Source organism: Staurois parvus, unplaced genomic scaffold (assembly GCF_062004578.1).
Source record: "Staurois parvus isolate SC_StPar_1 unplaced genomic scaffold, SC_StPar_1.0 ptg000336l, whole genome shotgun sequence".
Classification (NCBI taxonomy): domain Eukaryota; kingdom Metazoa; phylum Chordata; class Amphibia; order Anura; family Ranidae; genus Staurois; species Staurois parvus.
Genome location: NW_028318132.1, coordinates 3,572,912 through 3,595,637, shown reverse-complemented (window position 1 = coordinate 3,595,637; position 22,726 = coordinate 3,572,912). Strand labels below are relative to the sequence as shown.

Here is a 22,726-nt window from a genome sequence, read left to right as displayed (position 1 = left end):
ATATCAGTGCCTACCAGTGCACATAAATGCCACATATCAGTGCCCATCTGAGCTGCCTTTCAGTGCCACCTATCAATGCCAGTCAGTGCCACCTATCAGTGCTGCCAATCAGTGCCAGTCAGTGCCACCTAACAGTGCCACCTATCAGTGCCATATATAAGTGCTGCCTTTCAGTGCCCAGTGATGCCTGTCAATGCCCATCAGTGCCACCTACCAGTGCCTCATCAGTGCCACCTATCAGTGCAGCCTATCAGTGCCCATCACTGCAGCCTCATTAGTACACATCAGTGAAGGAGAAAAATCATTTATTTACAATACTTTATAACGGAAACTAAGAAAAAACTTTTTTTCTTCATAATTTTCAGTTGTTTTTGGTTTGTTCAGCAAAAAATAAAAAAACAAGAGGTGATTAAATACCACCAAGAGAAAGCTCTATTTGTGTGAAAAGAATTATAAAAAGTTCATATGGGTACAGTGTTGCATGAACGCGCAATTGTCATTCAAAGTGTGACAACGCTGAAAGCTGAAAATTGGCCTGGGCAGGAAGGGGTTATAAGTGCCCTGTAGGCAAGTGGTTAACCAGAAACAAACTTTTGATACTGCAATGTGAAGACTTCTCTACTATAGGTTATGCATACAGAGCAACAAATGACACCATGAAATTACATGATCAATGCACATCTTATGCAGATAGGGGGGTTTATAATGTCTTTAAAACAAAGTAGGAGACCTGTAGTTTAAACCCCATCTCTTGTTAACAAGCTCAGTTAGCAGTAAGAAGTACCAGAAAAACACATAACCGGCTGAACAGAAGCAGAGGGCCAATAGCTTAGCTTTCAAAACCAAAAGAGAAGAATTTGAGTACTTCCATCTATGCTTAAAAAAAAAAAAAAAGCTTCTTTTTTAACCCCCGTAGACTTCCACGGTTCAACCTGTAAATGCACAATACACACTTTTATGAGTGGATTTGCACAGAACAACACTCTCCTCCTCTAGAGCTGCTCACCTGACCTTGCTCAACCCAGGAAACAAATGGTTGAAGCTTAATACACATACAAAAGCACGCATTTAAAGCTAGGAAAAAAAACGTAGCTTATGCTCTGCTCAAGTGTGAATGCAGATTTGGAAAAAAGGTAGAGGCTGAAGATGACAACTTCAAAAATGACAAACAGGAAATCTGTCTTCAGAAAAAAAAAAAAAAAGCAGTAAAGTTTAGGTATACTTTTATTGCTCTAACCACATCCAAGGTATGCAACACAAACTTTTTAGGATAGACTAGAGTAGGACAGACTGAAAGTAAAACAATCTCATTGTTCAAATGAATAGAAGAAATCGCCTAGGTTGCATGAGAGTTTCTGGCGTGGCACAACTTCAAGCCAAAGCTAGATAAGGAACATAGGTTCACAAGATAGAGCCTCTAACTACAACCCCACTTCAAGGTAAAGAGCACTAGCAAGACAAGTGTGTGTGAGGGAGTAAAGCAAGCCATAGATGTTGTGATTTTCTTTCCTGCAACCATAATTTGCATGAGAAAAAAAATATCACTCGACTCTCCCCATCAACACAGTCATTATTGAGGGTGGAATCCCTCCCACGGTGCTACTGTGCTCTGCTAGCAGGAAGCCTTCCCTGCCTGCAGAACACATGATTACTGCTGACAGCTATAGCCACCATCAGTAATCACAAGCAAAAAATCCATCAGGCTGGTTATACTGAAATTGATCAATGGATCAACCAGCCCATAGATGGATCGAATCTCAGCTGGTTCCTGCTGAACCAGCAGAGATTTGATCCATCTTTGGCCAGCTTAAACCAAAGGGATTGCTTGATGTTTTCAAAAGGAGGTTTCTGTATGTTGCCACATGGGGTTCTACTGGGTCCCTTTAAAACAAACATAAAATAAACACACACAGGTCATTAGCCAAGCTTCAAAAAAGAATTACTGAAGCATCAAAAAAAGCATGTTGAAGTCAAAGCAAGTGTAAACAAACTGATAGGCTCCATATCCTTCATGCCTGGGGGGGAAAGTGTTGTCAGCAATGATAGGATTTAGGATGATCTTGTAAGGGCAGATCCATCAAAGCCTTCCTAGGCGCATGATCCAATGAACAACATTTTGAGCCATAGGATCCTGTGCAGTGTACCAAAGATTCGGATCAGCAGGATATCAAAGATCTTGTACAAAGCACCATGATGCAAAGGCATTTAGATCCTTCAACCATCTGATCCAAGATATTGAGGCGGAGGTACCCGTTTCTTCACCGCGTCCTGGAATGGCAGCTTCATGCATTTTGTAATCTGTGAAATCAGCACCAAGGCCAACATCTGATTGAACAAGGATCCAGGAGTGGAATACATAGACTTCTCCAAGGATTATAATTTCCTATCAGCAGGATGTTTAAAAATAAATCTTTTTGTTCTCTCCCCATGGAAGTCGGAGGGGGGGGGGGGGGGTTACCATGGGTGTGGTTACAAACTGCTTAATGAAACTGCAAATGAATAACAGACAATGAAGCATTTTGGCAGAGAAAGAAAAATGTGCTTGTTTGCTTCCATTCGTTTTACATAAAGATGTCAAAAAACAAAACTTGTGACAAGGAAACATATTAGCCAAACTAATGAGCTTGGGCAAGCCAAGGTCAATCTTGCAGTGTGGAGGTCTGACAAAACGGTAGTGTTGGTCTCAACATCCTTGCTTATAGTGAGAAAAAGTGCCATAAAGAGCCAACCTCCAGAGAAAGGTTTTTAGGTGGTATAAAACCTGGGTTAGAATCATCCAAGGAAGCTAGAGTGGAAGAAATTTCCTGGGTGACTTCTTTCCCAGCTGTGCCAGTGCTGAAAGCATGCACTAACAAAATCCTAAACAGCCAAATTGAAAGGTTTGAGGGTCAAAGAGGATGAAGGAACCCCTTAAAGAAAAACTGATCGGGACCCTAAATGAGGATGCAGAGTCAGGCAGGTGTGGCATCAATGAGCAGAAATTGCATTTTGCAATACATGATTGATCACAGCAGAAAGACCTGTACTTTTGGTAGTGTCCAACATTTATAGAAAGACAGTGGACACTCTGCTATAATTATAAGACTAGCAAGGCCAAATCTGCACATTAGCAGTAGAGGTGTACAAAGTGACTAACCCATCAGACCAGCAGTATTCGGGGAGGTGGGCTAGCATCAGGCTTACTGCAGCCCACTTGGTCACTTCCCCAGGGAGTAGCGGTAGTCTTCAGACAGAGGGGTTCAGAGCTCTGCACCTGGGTGGAAGTACTGTGACAAGCAGTCAAAGAACACCAGTCTTATGCAATTCCCAGTGCAAGCACATCTGGCAAGCTACAGCCGTGTTGCAAGCAGGACTGTCAAATATACTATAATTTAGAATTATCAGAGGCCAGAGCACGATTGATAGCTGGAATGGGGGACACTGCAGTGTTCTAGGATACCCAGCCTATTATCCACTCAGCTTTTGGTTAAAGATCATCAGTACAGAAAAGTAAATGAGGAACAAAATGCCTTGAACTGTCATAAAAAAGCCTTGAATTAAGGAGCTGAGCAAGGGATGTCTCTTTACCTTAGACACTAGGAAATATTACGCTCTCCAGGAAGAAGGATTTAAATAAAAACGAAAAGTAGAGATTCAAAACTGTGCCTCCCCGATGATTATATACATACTTCATACAGTTTGTGAGAATTCACAGTGTAAATACCTTTTTAATTCTTCAGAGAGGTCATATGATTACACAGCTCCAAAGTCCCTGTATTAATGAGTGGCTTGACAATGGAGCTGAAATGCATACAGCCATCACTTCACCCATCAGCCTTCCATTGCTCCCACCAGTCATAGCAGCCGCTCATAGATATGAAGGAGCTGGAGCTGTGAGATCATGTGACTGCTTGAAAGACGCTTTAACAAAAAAAATATTTACACAGATGTGTTACAAACAGTATGCAGCATATATGCATGTATATAAAGCAGGCAGTAGGCAACAAGCTAAACTCTGCTCATTTGAACCTTTTCTTTCACTTTAAGCCACTGGTTGGTTAAGCCCCCTAGTTTGTCTTAAATATTCCTAGCGTTCTCCTCCCAGTCTCTTAATAAATCTGACTATATCACCCAATAAAGGATTGAGAAAAGCATTATTTTCATTAAACAGATAACCTATTTATCAAAACAATTCTACAAAAAACTGGTTCGGCACACATAGCAATAATTCTTTTAAATATACTTACGTGGATGTTTAATTCAACATTTTTCCACTGGCAAAACCTTGTAAACCTGTCGCTGTTAAAGAGAAAGACAAAAAAAAGACAATATATCGTTAACACAAGAAGCTGACTGTTTCTTTCCACTTATTTCCAACACAAAAATGACTGAGGACAGTTAGAGGGCACATGGCTACTGAAATTATCTGTGATTGAAATCGCAAGCAATGATTTTATTAACATTCAGGAAATCTCATGGCTGTGAATCATGACCACATAAGAGCTTTGTTTCCTTTGTCTTGTTTTTACTGGAATAAAGTAAAACATTTTAACTTTTAACTTGCAGCTCAACAGCAACAAGTATTAGGTGACACATACAACCTTATTCAACAAAGAACAGAACACAGCTTCAGCAAACCAGGTTATAGAACACATTAAAGTGCTTGTAATGAAAAAGAAAAGTCATACATGAATAAGAGAAGAATGTAGCATCTAGCACTGATGTATTAGAATGTTTAACTTTCTCATTGAAATGTAAATTTAAATTAGCTAAATTTGATTCCAGGCACATCAAAAGAAAAGGTGTAAAAAGTCTTATAATTGGTTTTCTTTAAAGTCAGTCACAGATTAAAAAAACCTGCCGTTGCCTACAGCTGCAGAGCGGACCCTTGCTCTCTGTGTGGAAGCAGTGATCTCTTTGCAGAGATCCAACACACCCATTGCCAAGTTAGAGCTAGAGCTAGTATAGGTCTGACTCAGTAGGGAGTGCGTCAGTTCTCTGCAAGGGGAACACTGATTCCACACAGACAGCAAGGGTCCCACTCTGCAACTGGTGGCAGGAAACAGGCTATTTTATTCAGGTTGTTGCTGTGTTCAACAAAAAAAAAAATAAAAAAATGTAAGACTTTAAAAAAATTTTTGTTTTGATGGAATATATTTATTTGATTTAAACTGAATGTTCAATTGGGACTTCAATAAATAAGGGGATTTATGGCAACTCACGTAAACAAATTGCTTAGTAGTCACTTATGAATGCAACACCTTCTGACTTTTCACATCACAGTGCTATTTCTGATTCTCGACAATTGTTAACATTTTTGTGACCAGAAGTAATTGATGCCTAGATTCCCTTACAAAATTAAATCAGTTGTAAAGGGCATTTCTTAAAATTAATATAATAAACATGTTATACTTACCTGCTCAGTGCAACAGTAATGCACAGAGCAGCCTGGAACCTTCTCTTTTGGGATCCCCCCACTGGTGCTCTTGGCTCCTCCTCTTCTCAGTGTGCCAACATCACAAGCTGCTTAGTATGGTGGCACACTCACAGGCTTGCTTCCGTGCTGGGCTGTGTGTCTATTGAACAACCGCCCCCGCCTTACAGGATTTGATTGACAGCAGCAGAAGCCAATGGCTTCCACTGCTGTCTCTGAGCCTGTGAGGGGAGAGAGAGAGAGAGAGACTAGCACTGCTGCACATGGGCACAACGCTGGATTGAAATAGGACTAGTATTAAGGGAGGTAAGGGAGCGACAACTAGTGGGATATTCTTTTACTATAATGCAGGGAATGCAATAAGGTACAAAATGTCTAGCCTTTAGAACCACTTTAAATAGCACCAGAATGTTTCAGTTACCTTAAAGTGCATTCCTGGTCAAAATAAAAATCAGATATTCATTTGCACATTTTATTTCAATGATTTTAAGCCTACTCCCATTAATCTGAATGTACTTGAAGTTTGTAAACCTACTTTGTAAATATCCCCATAAATTAATTTCCTCCAATTCTATAACATGTATTCACTATACACTATACATTTCAGGAGGCGAAGTCAGAGGAACCACTGCTTGCTGAAAGAAAGGTACCATGGGAAATTTAGTCCTTAGAAGCTGAAAGTAAACTGAAGGCTGCAAAAGCATGCAGAGAGCCCAGAGGTTGCGAAAAGAGATGGCCAGCAGACCGGCAGAACTCATAACATGTAAGGAGATTTTTTTTAAATCAAGCCTTCAGGGGATTGTCAAAAATAACTATTGTTTGTGTTGCTATTACATTGCTGATGTTGTATCATCAAAGTGTATGCTGTTGACCATAGATCACCTTTAATAACTCAATGACAAATTTTGCATATCTAAATAATTTTCATACATAATTTATACACATATAAGGTTTTCGTTTAATACACTGATATACTATAAAAACAAACTGCTTTTATAGTTGAAGCTGACTAGTATTTAAAATGTGTGCGTCTATATATATATATTTATATATATATATATATATATATATATATATATATATATATATATATATATATATACACACACACACACATATACACACACACACACACACACACACACACACACACATACGGTGAGGAACAGAAGTATTTGAACACCCTGCAATTTTGCAAGTTCTCCCACTTAGAAATCATGGAGGGGTCTGAAATTCACATTGTAGGTGCAATCCCACTCTGAGAGACAGAATTAAAAAAAAAAATTCAGGAAATCACATTGTATGATTTTTAAAGAATTTATTTGTCTTGCACTGCTGAACATAAAGTATTTGAACACCTAAGAAACAGCAAGAATTCTGGCTGTCAAAGACCTGTTACTGTGCCTTTAAAAAGTCCACCTCTACTCCACTCATTAATCTAACTTAGTAGCACCTGTCTGAGCTCTTTAAAGACACCTGTCCACCCCACACTCAGTCAGATGCCAACTACTACCATGGGCAAGACCAAAGAGCTGTCAAAAGACACCAGAGACAAAATTGTGGACCTCCACAAGGCTGGAAAAGGCTACGGGGCAATTGCCAAGCAGCTTGGTGAAAATAGATCAACTGTTGGAGCAATTGTTAGAAAATGCATGAGGCTAAAGACGACTGTCAGTCTCCTTCAGACTGGGGCTCCATGCAAGATCTCACCTCGTGGAGTATCACTGATAAGAAAGGTGAGGAATCAGCCCAGAACTACAAGGGAGGAGCTGGTCAATGACATGAAGAGCGATGGTACCACAGTTTCAAAGGTCACTGTCAGTAGAACACTACACCGTCATGGTTTCAAATTATGCATTGCACGGAAGGTTCCCCTGCTCAAGTCATCACATGTCCAGGCCCATCTGAAGTTTGCCAATGACAATCTGGATGATCCAGAGGAGGCATGGGAGAAAGTCATGTGGTCAGATGAGACCAAAGTAGAACTTTTTGGTCTAAACTTCACTCGTCGTGTTTGGTGGAAAAAGAAGGATGAGTTGCATTCCAATAACACCATCCCTACTGTGACATCATGCTTTGGGGGTGCTTTTCTGCGAAGGGGACAGGACGACTGCATTGTATTAAGGAGAAGATGAATGGGGCGATGAATGGAGCCATTTATTGTGAGATTTTGAGCAACAACCTCCTTCCCTCAGTCAGAGCATTGAAGATGGGTCGTAGCTGGGTCTTCCAACATGACAACGACCAAAAGCACACAGCAAGGATAACCAAGGAGTGGCTCCGTAAGAAGCATATCAAGGTTCTGGAGTGGCCTAGCCTGTCTCCAGACCTAAATCCAATAGAACATCTTTGGAGGGAGCTGAAACTCCGTGTTGCTCAGCGACAGCCCCGAAACCTGACAGATCTAGGAGGAGAACTGTGTGGAGAAGTGGGCCAAAATCCCTGTTGCAGTGTGTGCAAACCTGGTCAAGAACTACAGGAAACGTTTGACCTCTGTAATTGCAAACAAAGGCTTCTGTACCAAATATTGACACTGATTTTCTCAGGTGTTCAAACACTTATGTTCAGCAGTGCAAGCCAAATAAATTCTTTAAAAATCATACAATGTGATTTCCTGAATTTTTTTTTAATTCTGTCTCTCAGAGTGGGAATGCACCTACAATGTGAATTTCAGACCCCTCCATGATTTCTAAGTGGGAGAACTTGCAAAATCGCAGGGTGTTCAAATACTTCTGTTCCTCACTGTACATATATATACACACACACACACACACACACACACACACACACATATATATATATATATATATATATATACACACACACACACACACACACACACACATATACACGCACACACACAGTGCTCAGCATAAATATGTACACCCCAACACATTTGTCAGATTACCCTTACTTTCCTTTCAGAATCAACATTTTCTATAGGACACAATACTACAAAATACTCCCACAAATGCAGGCCATTGTTTGCAACCAAGATTTGTTAATTTTCACACACAAAAAAGTATTTGTCCTAACAAATTCATTCAAGACCATGTTGCAAAAATGAATACACCCCAATGAAAATCTGAAGAGCAAAGCTAAATTTTAGACAACAAAATCTTAATTAACAAGAATTCAACTACAATTATTCCTTAAACAAGTGTTCAGCAGACAGTTGATTATAAAAAGGCATTACTTAAAGAAAACTCCTTCCCATTTCATGCTGTCAGCAATGGCACCACATGGAAGAGAAATGTCACAAGGCCTGAGAAATAAAATAATTTCTTTACACAAAAAAGGTGAAGGCTACAAGGTCGGAAAAGCTTTACTTATCAATCAGAATGCTGTAGCAAAAGTGATTCAAAAATTTTAACAAAGATGGAACTGCAACCATCTCAGAGAAGTCCAGGCCGTCCATGGAAGTCAACACCTCGACAGGAGCTTCTTCTGATGAGAAGGGTTGAAGAAAATCACCATGCGAGTTCACTGCATTTAGCTAAAGAAGTAGAAAGTCAAACTGGAGTGATTGTTTCCTGTGACACAATATGGCGTACACTGCAGAGGAATGGCATGCATGGGTGTCCACGAAGGAATCCTCTCCTAAAGCCCATGCACAAAAAAAACCAGCCTAGAACTTGGCAGGGCCCATGCTGAAAAAGAAGACTACTGGGATGCTGTACTCTGGAGTGATGAGACCAAGATAAATGTTTTTGGAACTAATGGCTTCAAAACTGTATGGCACTGCAAAGGTGAGGAGTACAGAGAAAAATGCATGGTGCCTACAGTGAAACGTGGTGGTGGAAGTGTTCTTCTGTGGGGCTGCATGAGTGCTGCTGGTGTCGGGGAGCTGCATTTCATTGATGGGTACATGAATTCACAGATGTACTGTTCTATATTGAAAGAAGATGCTACCATCACTCCGCGCCCTTGGTCATCGTGCACTTTTCCAACATGACAATGATTCAAATCACACATCTAAGGCCATTGTTGCAATTCTGAAGAAGAACAGGGTGAAAGTGATTCAGTAGCCATGTAGGTATCTTGATCTGAACCCTATTGAACGCTCATGGGGAATTCTGAAGAGGCTAGTTGAGCATCACTCTCCATCCAGTATCCAGGCTCTAAAAGAGGACATTCTTGAAGAATGGAAAAAGATAGAGGTTTCAATATGCTGCCAACTTGTTCATGCCATGCCTAGAAGACTTGGGGATGTCCTTACAAATCATGGAGGTCATACAAAATACTGGCTGTAGTAGTGTTTGTGTGGGGTGTATTCAATTTTGCATCAACTAATTTGAGTAAAACTGAAGATTTTGTAATCCAAGTAATATTAGTAACCTTACTTTCATGTAATGAGTTAAACAAATGTTCTCTAAAACTCAGTTTTGTCAAAATTGTGGAAATTGTTCTTGTGTTCATTGAGATATTGATTAATATTGGTGGCTTGCAGTTCTCAACAAAATATGGGGGTGTTGGTGAGTGCTCTCGTAGTTTACCGATCTTAATGCCCTCAGGTAACTGCCTGCCCGAATGAGGAACGGGCAGGCAGGTATGCCGAGAGTCTGAGAATACAATGCTCTGCAGACTCAGAAAAAAAATAAATTCACTTATTTACCTACAAAAAATGTGCATATATTATTTTTTTTTTAAAAGGTGAACTTATCCTTTAAGAATTGGGACAAATTCACATATTTTAAGCAAACACTCCACCACAACCCATTCAAGCTATTTTTGTATTTTTTTGTAATATGCTTAAAGTATTACTAAACCCAGGACCCTGCATTCATTATATCTGGTCTCCCACAGTACACGGAAATGCAATTATTTTATTAAATATAAACTGCTAAATACCTTTTCTCATCAGCAGTTAGAGCAGTCTTGTGACTTCTATCAGTGTCCAGCAGAGCACTGGTTAAAGCTTGTAGAAGGAGTTTTTATTCTCCCCTGATTGTCCTATGAGGCTGCATAACCCCAGACTCTGTCTGGACAGAGGTGATTGACCCTGTGCTGATCACATGCACTCTCCCAAGAAAAATTCTCTAGCAATACACACCAGATTGAGCATGTGCAACTTGCCCCAAGGCTCTGTTCTATCAGCAGATGGATTGGGGACAGTAGAAGAAAGTGGAGGATCAGGGAAGACAGGGTCAAACATCCTTTTTGCACAATGCAGAGGATTAACCCCTTAGGTTCCACAGTGAGAACAACAAGCATGCTTTACAGCATATACAGACTGATTTTACTGTAGTGGGTTTAGTAACACTAACTGTAATGCAGCTATTTGTGATCTTTGGTGCTCACTTCAAAATCCTTTCCAGTCGTGCATCTCTCCCTCACTGGGAACCTTCTGAAATAGGGGCTGTGCAGTACTGTGCAGACCTCCCAGTAGAGATTTTCAAGCTTACCCTTATCCAAGCCAGTTTCTACACATTTCCTGCTTTTCACCTTTGCCTTTTGCCAAATTCTAAACAGATTAGATTTTTTTCTTAGTACTAGGTTATTTTTACAACTGTCCCATGGGCAGTTTCCCTGTCTTCATTGTGGATCTGTTTTCTGGCTGGCCATGTGAAGTCCTCTTTGACCTTCTCCTGATAGTGGGTGGTCCTTGATGATGCAGAGAGCTGCGATGACATGACAACATCAGTGCTGCCCTCTGCATCAATACATATCAGTACAGAGTGCCATCATGCCCCACAATCTCAGTCTGCCTTCAGTTTTTCAGGTACTTGGTCTTACAGGCCAAGTGTCATTCAACCTGTAAAATTGAAGACGTCTTGTGACAGAGAACATTTACTGTAAGAGATCAAAGATCAAGGTGAATATTGCAACCACAGAGGGACATTTAAAATAAATACCTGGTCTTACCCTAACAAAACAGATATGCTTGAAGTCTATGTAAAAGCAAACACACTTAGGGCTGTTGCACACGGACTCGAAAACTGTCATTTTACGACATGCAGACTTTGTTTTGTTTTTGTTTTAAATGATCTAAATTCAGTCCATTGTTTTTGATGGGTCTGTACACACAGGCATGTACACTGGAGCTGCATATAGATCAGTTAAACCATCTACATTGCTGGTCAGTATTCTACCTGCATATATATCACACCAGAAACTGGCTAGAAAAATGTATGTACTGTATGTGTATGCATGCACAAAAGTGTACTATACAGCCCATCCTCACATTTTTACATAGGAACTTTCTACCAGGAATATCTGATATTTATTCTACATCAGTACTATGTGCAATATCCCTTATACAAGTGTAATTACAGAAACTACATATTTTCATATAGTTCCATTACATATATCATTTGTTATTTTTTCTGGTTTCAATATGCTGAAATTTATTTTTTAAACCCCTGCCAATAAATGCCACTTAAAAGTGCCCACAATATGCAACCGCAACCCGCAAAACAAAATGACTGAACAACTCTTCTGTGGGAACGGGTAATCAAACTTTTGTACAGAACGATCTTGCGCCTACCTTTCTATAAATTTCTGAAATATCTTTCCTCGAAGGCTATCACAAATTTCTACGATATATGGCTGCAATGACAAAACAAAGGCATGTGTGAGTAATTTTATACAGCAGTAATATAAGAATACTTAAGCAGAGCAAAACGACAGAGGTAAACTTCAGTGGGAGAAGACAATATGAAATGAATATAAGCAAAGATAATATGTGATTACACATTGCACAGTTAAAAGACTGTCATCAAAAAAACTGTTGATAACTATATGCAGTTAGACCATGCAATGATGGTATCAGTATACAATACATTTTTTTTTTTACTTTGAAATGCCCTTTTTTATGCTTTTTGCAAGTTTATATGTAAAATATGCTGACCAACAAAAGTGACACACAGAGGAAGGGAACAACCATGACAATTCCAAGGGTGCTTACAATGTTTAATTTATCTATTTATCTTTTCGTTATACTACATCATTAAAACATTTCACTGGTTTTAATAATGTGGTCTATAACAACAGAATTGAAAAGAACCAGTGTAAATGTACAATCATTTGTCTTGATCATAATCATCTAGAATGCCTAGGCTTTCTTCTTCGACTTACAGGATTTATGTATATAAAACTACAGCCATCTCTTCAATAGTCTATGTGTTCATATTAGAGAACCAAAACTGCAAGGTCATCTTTTCATAGTGCTTAGTCTGCAGACAGTAGCTTAATTTATTTGTAAAAATGAAATCAGTGTGAAAGGACAAGATGATAAGTGGCACCAGGCACACTGGGCACAAAATACAGCTATCTAAAAAAACAGACAAAATAATTTCACTTTATAGGGCTGTACTGATATCATAGGCAGATACAAAAGTCAGTGGATTGCTGCAATGTAAAAATATCATTACATTTTAAATGAATTTTCCTAGACAAGTTGTAAAAGGCAGAATGTTTATCTTAATGCATTATACAAAAAAAAAAAAAAAAAAAAACTTGTGTTCAGCCAACCCCACCCCTCACAGCCCTTCATAAATACTTACCTAAGCCTGATCTTGATCCAGTGCTGTGCCCGAGAGCACTCTCTACTCGTTACTGTGATTGACTGCTGCTGCCTCCATGTCCGATTCAATGAACACAGAGCCTGGCTCGGGATCGAGCCCACATCAGTGCCCCCATAGCAAGCGGCTTGCTATGGGGCCACTGAGAAGGGGGGGGAGGAATCACGAGCTCTGGCAGGGAACACCAGAAGAGGAAGATCGGGGCTGCTCTGTACAAAACTATTGCACAGAGCAGGTAAATATGACTTTTTTTTTTTTATTTATTTTTTTTATTTTTTTTAAGGGTAAAGCATACGTATGACATGCTTGTTATTTAAAAAAAAATACAAATAACCTTTACAATCACTTTAAATAGATCATGTTATTTTTTTCCTGTATGCCTGGAGGTGGTGTTCATAGCAACAAATTAAATTCCACCTCTTATAAAGACTACACCTCCTTATCCTGTGAATAAGGTTAGAACCACAATTCTGCAGATGCAGAACCATATGTAAACTGCATGCTTTTCCGCGCCTGCAGCAAAAACACTCAGGGGTTCCATTTACTCTTGATGGCACCCCCACGCATTGGAAACCACAGCACATTTTCCAATGCTGGGAAACACAAAACACTATGGGGTTTCCTTGCAGCTGCAATTTTAGAAAAAGGTACAGGAATCCTTTCCTGCATTTTCCCCAAGGTACACACGCCCATTCAAATGAATGGGCGCTATGTCCATATAAACACATCTGCAGGGAAGCCAGAATAGAATGAACCTAGCTTAAGAAATGGTGTGTTAAAAACAAATGAAAATTCTAGCTACTTTAAAAATAAGTAAACATTAAGCAGAGCTCCACCCAAAAAGGGAAGCTACGCTTTTTGCTCCCCCCCTCCACCATTTGACACTTTTTTTTTTAGGGGGGGGGAGCGGGTACCTGGATTTGGCAGGTACCCACTCCCACTTCTGGCTCAGTTTGCCACAATGAGCTGAGCTGGAAGTTTGGTCCCCCTATATGCCCTGCAGTCTTCTTGGACACTTCACAGGTCCCAGAAGACTACGGGACCAATCACAATGTACAGCGTGACTCACACATGCACCTTAGGAAACCAGCTTCACTTACGGTTTCCCTTGCTTGGAATGCCGGCACCGGGAACCTGGAGGCTAGTGAAGAACTAGCCCAGGTAACAATAACACTGGACCCCTGGACAGGTAAGTGCCCTTATATTAAAAGTCAGCAGCTACAGTATTTGTAGCTCCTGACTTATTTTTGGGGGGAGCCTAGAACTCTGCTTTATTAGTTCTTTAACATTTTAATAGGTATTACTTTTAACTTTTAAATATTCTATTTATCCTGTAAAAACCTTTGCAAGCTGATAACTTCCTGTGCTGCACTCATCATTTACATTGTTCCTAGCTATTTCTAAGAACTACCCCCTTCCCCCCCCCATGTCTTAGAGAAGAAAAGAGTGGGAGGTGTTTTACAGTCTTTTCCTAGGGTGACAATGCTATAACACCACCACCATAGATACAGGCAGCATATTCCTAGCACCATCACAAGGTAAAAGCATAAAAACAAAAACAAAAAATAGATAAATTAAACTAACGCAGCCACTGCACCTAAGCACTGGTGAGATGCAATATATTAAAGATACACTTTAAAATAAACCTGTATTCTTTAGAAATAACAAGTTAAAAAGCTGTGCAATGAGTCATGAAAATTGGGCAAATTTTGTTTCATTAAATAGACGCTGCTTCATGATTAATGGCCAAGTGTTATTGCACTACATATAATGTTCTTTATATCTCAACCAGTATTTGTCATCCAGCATGCATTATTAGGGCTATTTTCACACTGATCCACCGCAAAAACGTCTCAAAAACACATAGGCATTTTTATTGCGTTTTTTTAAAGGACACGTGACTTAAAACTGCACCAAAAATGCTTCTCAGAGACGGTTTTCAGGCATTGTCCATCGATTTTAATGGGAAGAGGCATTTTGGGAGCATTTTGTTTTGTTTTTTTTTCTTTTTATTCCCCAAACACACCCCAAAGATGCTGCAAGCAGGAGTTTTTACACCACACCGCAAGCGTAACGCCTCAGTGTGAAAACATACATAGATATACATTCACATACATAGGGAAGCAGTTTTCTTGAGCTTTTTAGGCACTTTTTTAATGCAAAAACACTTGAAAAACTCCTCAGCGTGAAAGTAGCCTTATGTTTCTAGTTGAAAGTATAATCCATTCTTTATCACAAAACATAATCTGTTGGCTGTGACTGATGTCTGCTTTCTGTCTTGGGACCAGCGATGGGGAACCTTTTGGACCCTTTTACATCTAAGCACATGTTGTTATGCGTGTCTATGAATCAATTCCTGCTTTTATTTTCATACACTAATGCTGTGTTGCAATGCAGTTATGTGTTCCTTCCTTAAACAAGTGGAAAAGTAAAAAATGTGTCTTCCCAGAGAGAAACGAACTTGGAGCCTTACCAGATATAGATTATGGAGACATACTAACAATAAGAACATTTCTAGAACAACAAACATCAATTAGGGGCATATTATTCAGCAGTGACTGTGACATCAGACATTTGGTGAATTGAATGGTTGAGGTAATTATAGCCATATTAGTGCACTTGCAACAGGAACAGTCTGTGTTACTTTTTTTTTTATTTGCACGAACATCCAATTTCTCTGGACAAGTTTTTTTGGGTATGCCCCTTCTTCAAGGTCCAAGCAGAATGAATATACAAAGTTGTAGCAGAATGTAAAGTAAGACAATCTCTGAGGAAAAAACACACACACTGTAATTTCCAACCTCAGCGATTGTCTTTATTAACATTCTGCTACACCTTTGTGAATTAGTTCTACTTGGACCTCGAAAAAGCGGGCACACCCCAAAAGCTTGTCCTGAAAAACTGAATGTTAGTGCAAATTAAAAAAAGTATCATGGACAGTACTCAATAGTTCTTGTGGACTGAATGGTTAATCATTCCCTGTGATTTAAAACATATGCGCCAGGAAGATTCACTAATATGTCCCTTAACCCTTTCACTGCCACAGCCGTTTTGCATTTTTTTTTGCACTTGTTTAAAATTTGAAGATTACACAAAACCCCCAAAACATGATAATCATAATTCTGAAATCAGATACCATAGAGAATGAAACAGTGGTCTTTCCAATTTTGTATGTCACATGATATTATTGCACAGGTTTAGGACAGGGGTAGGCAACCTGCGGCTCTCTAACTGTTGTGGAACTACATTTCCCATGAGGCATTGCAACATAACAAAACTGACAGTTACAGCTATAACTTGCAGAGGCATGATGGAACTTTTAGTCCTGCAACAACAGGAGAGCCGCAGGTTGCCTACCCCTGGTCTAGGAAATGCAAAATTTCAGTAAACATCACACTAAAGTGAATTTAATGGAAAACACAATAAATTATCCACATTTTTTGTAAACTATAAAAGACGAGGTTTTGCTGAGTAAATACCCAACATGCCAAACCTTAAATTTGTGTGCGCCTATAAAATTGCGTCAAACTTCAGTACCCTATATTTTCTATAGAATAAAATGTAACAATAGTGAGCGCTCTCCAATAGCAGCTGATGCACTCAGGTAACCACATAAAACCTTAAATATAACATAAATAGTAATAAAGTGCAGCGTTAGAGAAATAAAAAAGATTATAGTCCCAAAAAAGGTTCAATATAAAGCAATATTGTGAATCATGCCAGTGAGCGTATCCTTATCTTGTGATGATCCGTGTAAATGATAAAGTTATGCGCTTACCAGAAGCGCATAGGTAATGCGCATTGATATCTCAAATTGGTGAGGTATGCGTCTGGGACATCCGTCTCCCATAGGGCAGCTCCGCAGTGGTTGGTATCTGCTCCAGAGGTCTCCTTCATGGGTCAGCGGTGTCAAGCCACCTGGTTACAGGAATTGCCCTCTCTGGATGTTGAAGAGATTCCCAGGCTCTACATACTCAAAAGACTCCGTGTCAGGAGCCATAGAAAATGCTCATAGCGTAATATTGCCAAAACGTTTGAATTTATTCAGAAAACAAGTTTCAAAGTAAAATGATGAAAAGGTAAAAACAGGTACACTGACCAATAATGTGGGTGACCACTGGACCTGTATAAGGCTCCGGTGGTTTAAAACACAGCGTGCTGACTCCTAAGGCCTTTCGTGCAAATGCACTTCTTCAGAGGAATGTCAACACTGCTGTGTGTTCATTGCCTGCATTTAAATAAGGCAGGGCGCTTGTATTTTCACGCCGCCACCACTTTCTTGAAGATTCTGTACTGCGCATGCGCATTCCTCTGAAGAAGTGCATTCGCACAAAAGGCCTTAGGAGTCAGCACGCTGTGTTTTAAACCACCGGAGCCTTATACAGGTCCGGTGGTCACCCACATTATTGGTCAGTGTACCTGTTTTTACCTTTTCATCATTTTACTTTGAAACTTGTTTTCTGAATAAATTCAAACTTTTTCGCAATATTACGCTATGAGCATTTTCTATGGCTCCTGACACGGAGTCTTTTGAGTATGCAGAGCCTGGGAAGCTCTTCAACATCCAGAGAGGGCAATTCCTGTAACCAGGTGGCTTGACCCCGCTGACCCATAAAGGAGACCTCTGGAGCAAATACCAACCACTGCGGAGCTGCCCTATGGGAGACGGATGTCCCAGACGCATACCTCACCAATTTGAGATATCAATGCGCATTACCTATGCGCTTCTGGTAAGCGCATATATTTTCTATAGATGACACTTCAAAAGCCCCTAAAGGCCATCAGTTTAGCGTTACGGAGGAGGTCTGGTGCTAGAATTATTGCTCTCACTCCGGCGTGCGTTGCATTATGTAATGTGGATCGCAATTGACAGTTTCACGTCTAGGTGCCCCAATGCGTGCGTTCATGTTTGTACGTGCATATATGTGGGGGGAGGGGTATAATTTTTTTTTGGGGGGGGGATGTTTGTACTTGGGTGTAACCATTTTTTTTTTGCAAAAAAAATTTACAACTTTTTATTTTATTTTCCCCCCATCACATAGGGGACACAAAGTCCCCTATGTGATGATTTTTTGGTGGCAGGTTCTCTTTATTTAGACATGCAGGGTCTAAAAGACCCTGCATTGTCTCTTCTGGGCTTCATTAGATGTTTTGCAATGAGAACCATGGGCTGTGGAAGCATTCAGCGGCAGCAGAGCTGCTGGACCGTTTCCACCTGACAGGCAGGAGTCTGCATGTCAGATTTATACACAATCCAGGTGGCTGCAGCCACTGGAATGTGTAACAAAAAAAAAAAAAAAACCTGTTGTCAGGAAAGGGTTAAACTTTAAACAACCACAGGGGGCATCTCCCTGCTCTCATACAGCTCTGTTCATCACCCCAGTTAACATCTGGAGTGTGTAACTTCACACTTCCAAAAATGATTGGCAACAATCATATACAAAACATCCAGTTTTACTAAATATGCATTTAGCCCTGTTCACAGTAGTGCGACTTGTAATGCGACTTGAGAGTTCAAAGTCACATGACAAGTTGCACCCCATTAGAGGCAATGGAACTGTTCAAATTGGTGCGACTCAAGTCGCAGCAACTTTGAAAAACGTTTCTAAACAAAGTAGCGCAATTTCAAAGCCACACCGGTGTGAACCAGGGCTAAGTGATTTTATAGAAAATATTCCTGGAATTCCTGAGTTCCCATTTTATTTAATTTTAACTTGCAAAAAACCTACTGCTAAGGTTGTACATAACCCATCCACCTGTCAGTTGTTTGTTTTTTTGGCATTTCTGTTTTAGGTGCTTTTGGTGAAACAGGCATTCTAGATCCTATTTAATAGAACTGCTTAGTACTCATCTTCTGGAAGATTAAAATCATATTTATACTAACCCTAAGATAAAAGTAAGTTTGACCCCATGGTCCACCCTTCAAAGTTATTCCAGATTTGTTGTCTCTAAACACTAAAATGACTACTTTACTTTAGTGGACAACTGTCAGGTTTTTAAAGTACACCTTTTTGAAAAAAAAATAAAATAAATAAATGCACATCATTTTGCAGGTAAAAAAAAAGTTTTTGTTTTTTTTTTATAATTAGGGGCCTGTAAAGCCTTGCACCCATAATCAGCAGATCACGGGTGCAATCTCAGGCTCCTGCAGACTGTCAGCGCAGCTGTCTGCCCATATCTCATATGAGCAGGCAGTTATTGAATGATAGGTAGGCTCAAACTACCTAGAGCACTCATCAGTGCCCCACTAGTTCACTGAGAACTACAAGTAGTCAGTCACAATGGCTGACGGTAGTTGTAGTTTGCCCATTCACAGACGTCTGTGAATGAATGATGCAGCAAAGTGGGTGAAGCTCTGCACGGCCATGTTTCTTTTTAAATTGTGACAGTGGGTGTGGGGAGAAAATTCATGGCCCACTTAACAAGAGGGACTTGGGGGGGAGGGGGCTGCTCAGTTAGTAACATATTACACCCAAAATATGGGTGTAACATGTTACTAAAGGTGAAGTTATCCTTTAAGATCTCTCCTTAATGTGGACCTGAACTCAAAAAGTGAAGATTTGCCATCTTAAAAGGAAAAGTTAGAAATGCGGATTATTGCTACACAGTACTTTTGAAAAATTTACATTGTGTCCGGAATTCCTCCTGCAAAATAGTGTGGTTCCTGGTATATGAGTGTGCCAAGACACTGTGCCTACAACCTCATAGTTGTACATCTGTAGTGTGAATGAAAAGACACGCTGCTCACTGTTCTCCTTGCTAGAAGCTTAAACATGAAAAACACTACCTCTGCCAGGATGGTTGGCTCCACACAGATAATTATGAGTCCAGTGCTAGGAGGATGCTGTGGTGAAATTATGGATGATGACGCCAACGCATAAATCAAATCCAAGATATCACCAGCACCCCATGTTAAGATAAACAGAAAGGACAAAAATATGTACACAATGTCAGCTCTCAAGTGTTGCTGAAAAGAAACATGAAACACCAAGATGAAGAGCTCTTCTAACAATAGTACTGGTCAGTGTCTGTAGTCTATAGAGTTCATTAAAAGCCTTGCAGTTCTCTTGCAACTGGGGTAATCTTCAATGACTTTTCTTTGTTCAAACACAAAGGGCATTTTAATGCCACAAACAGAAATCAATGATGTTTCAAGGCCACTAAGAGCCTCTCCCTCAGGTAGCAGTCACATGCAGAGAACGTAGCATGGTAAGTCAGTAATGAGGAACGGATCAGCTGCAGAGAGACCACAGGTAATACTGGAGATTGGCCATTGCCCTCCGCCTGCGTTTTTTTGGATACAGTTTACACAGTTCAGTTACTCTAAATAAAAACACTAGCTAAATTAGTATACACTTATCAGTGATATTATGACCACCCACCTACAATTGAGTAGGTTCCCCTTTTGCTGCCAAAGCAGCCCTGACCCATGAAGGCATGGACTCCACTAGACATCTGAAGGGATGCTGTCGTATCAAGCACCAAGCTGTCAGTAGCAGATCCTCTAAGTCCTGTAAGTTGTGAAGGGGGCCTTCATAGATCAGCCTTGTTTTTCCAGCACATCCCACAGAAGTTTGATTGCATTGAAATCTGGAGAATTTGGAGGCTAGGTCAACACCTCAAAATTGTTGTATTCCTCAAACCATTCTTGAACCATTTTTGCAGTGTGACAGGGCACATTATCATATTGAAGGAGGCAACTGCCATCAGGGAATACCATTTCCATGAAGAGGTGTACTTGATCAGCAATAATCTTTAGGTAGGTGGCACGTGTCAAAGTAACATCTACATGAATGACAGGTCCCAAGGTTTCCTTGGATAAAATTGCCCAAAGCATCACACAGCCTGTGCCGGCTTGCCTTCTTCCCACAGTGCATCCTAGTGAATTCCTTCCCCAGGTAAGTGATGTACACATGATGTAAAAGATAATCGTGATTCATCAGACCAAGCCACATTCTTCCATTGTTCTGTGGTCCAGTTCTTAAACTCACATGCCCATTGTAGATGCTATTGGCCATGGACACGGGTAAGCAAGGGCCTAGCCAGTACAATATGGTCCATGTCAAAGTTGCTCAAAACCTTATACTTGCCCATTTCTTCTGCTTTCAACAACTTCAGGGACAACTTGTTCACTTGCTGCCCAATATATTCAGATGCCATTGTAACAACATAACCAATGTTATTCATTTTATTGGTCCATGGTCATAATGTTAGGGCTGATTGGTGTACATAAGAACTAATGAGTACCATATTATTTATTCTGAAAGGTAAATTAGCAAACTTTAGCCAAATCTGGAATCTTAAGACATATTCTCTAGTTTTGGCTTGACTTGCTGTACTTACTTAAGGTGCCTATGATATCTCTTTCTCAGTGACCTTTCCCTACAAGAATGCAATACTACAGGCTGAAGGTTAGTTCCCTCTATTTAATTAACCCCATCCTTATTCATTTTGGCAGCTGATTTGTCCCATCTTTTTTTTCTTCTTCCTGTTCCTACCTTTCCTATTTCTCTCCTAGCTATGGGTTTATTATTGTGATCTTCAAATGAACACATTTTATGTCAATGTGCCTTTCTAAGGTCAGATAACAAAGTCTTTATTGTTATCTTGATGATATGTCAGAAAAACCTCTGTACCTTATTGATGTTTCAGCTCATTTACGATTATGTCAAATGAGAGCATAATAGCTTTTGAAATACTTTTTATAGGTTAAAAAAAATGTATACAAATTCTGAAGATGTAAATTATACTTAAAAAATGGACAAAGGGCCTGTATTTGCATTTAAAACATGCAAGTAAAAACATGAGAAATGAAAGAGATTAATGTAATTGAGTTGGTCAAGGACTGGCCAGGCTCAATGCAAACATGCAACAAATCAACATTTCTTCAGTATAATTAAAGACCAGTAAGGATACAGATCCTAACAGTGAGTGCACTTTAAAATAGTTGTAAAAAGTACCTTTACTTTCTGCATAAATTAACCACTTCGGAAGGTTTTACCCCCATCAAGCCCAGGTCATTTTTTGCTATTTAGCTCTGCGCCACTTTAACTGGTAATTGTGTGGTTATGCAATGCTGTACCCAAGCAACATTTTTAGCATAGCCAGAAAACAGACCACGGTCTCATGCCTAGTGTGGTCAATTTTTAATAGAAAAGCAGAGGGATTGCAGGAATACAAGGTATTTCACACAAATTAAGCAATACAAAGAGAACAGGATAGTTTTTCATCCAAGTACATGGTACAGCAGACACATATCAGGAATTTCATATTCCTGATATGTGACTGTTGTACCATGTACCCATATGAAAAAGTATCCTGCTCTCTTTGTATTGCTTCCATTGAGTGAAATTCCTGGAGTTCCTGCCATTCCCCCTACTTTCCTATTAAAAATTGACTACACTAGACATGAGAGCACAGTGTGGTCAGAGTTTTGGCAGTGCTAAGAACTCAGCCTACTCTCCTCCAATTATCAGACGTCTGCTGACCCCACCTTCCCACCCCACCCGCACAGCCATTCACTGGGAAGATCAGCGTGATGCTGTTTCTCCTTCGTTAGCTCTTTGAGCAACTTATGCAACTGAGAACTGAAGGTATGTGATCACTTTAAAAAAAAAAAAAAAAAAAAAAGAAGAGGGAATATGTTTTGTTTTATATCTACACGCAAATGTATTGCATATCATTTATATTTTAAACTGAATGGGTTGCTGTTTTACAAGGTGAGGGTTTACATATATTTTAACCAATCAAATCTTCCAGAGCTGCTGGTGCTGACCTACAGAGAGCTCTC

The 22,726-nt window shown here is 39.9% G+C and overlaps 1 protein-coding gene across 2 annotated transcripts in view; it reads right to left on the bottom strand.

Moving 5' to 3' along the window:
- Window positions 1–22,726, bottom strand: part of GRK3 (G protein-coupled receptor kinase 3) — a 415,831-nt gene that overhangs the window by 114,960 nt on the left and 278,145 nt on the right. For both annotated transcript variants that reach the window (XM_089684118.1, XM_089684117.1), the window contains exons 6-7: window positions 11,901–11,962; window positions 4,227–4,278 (exon numbers count right to left, since the gene is read on the bottom strand). In XM_089684118.1, coding sequence (XP_089540244.1) covers window positions 4,227–4,278; window positions 11,901–11,962 — 114 coding nt within the window. The remainder of the gene's footprint in view (window positions 1–4,226; window positions 4,279–11,900; window positions 11,963–22,726) is intronic.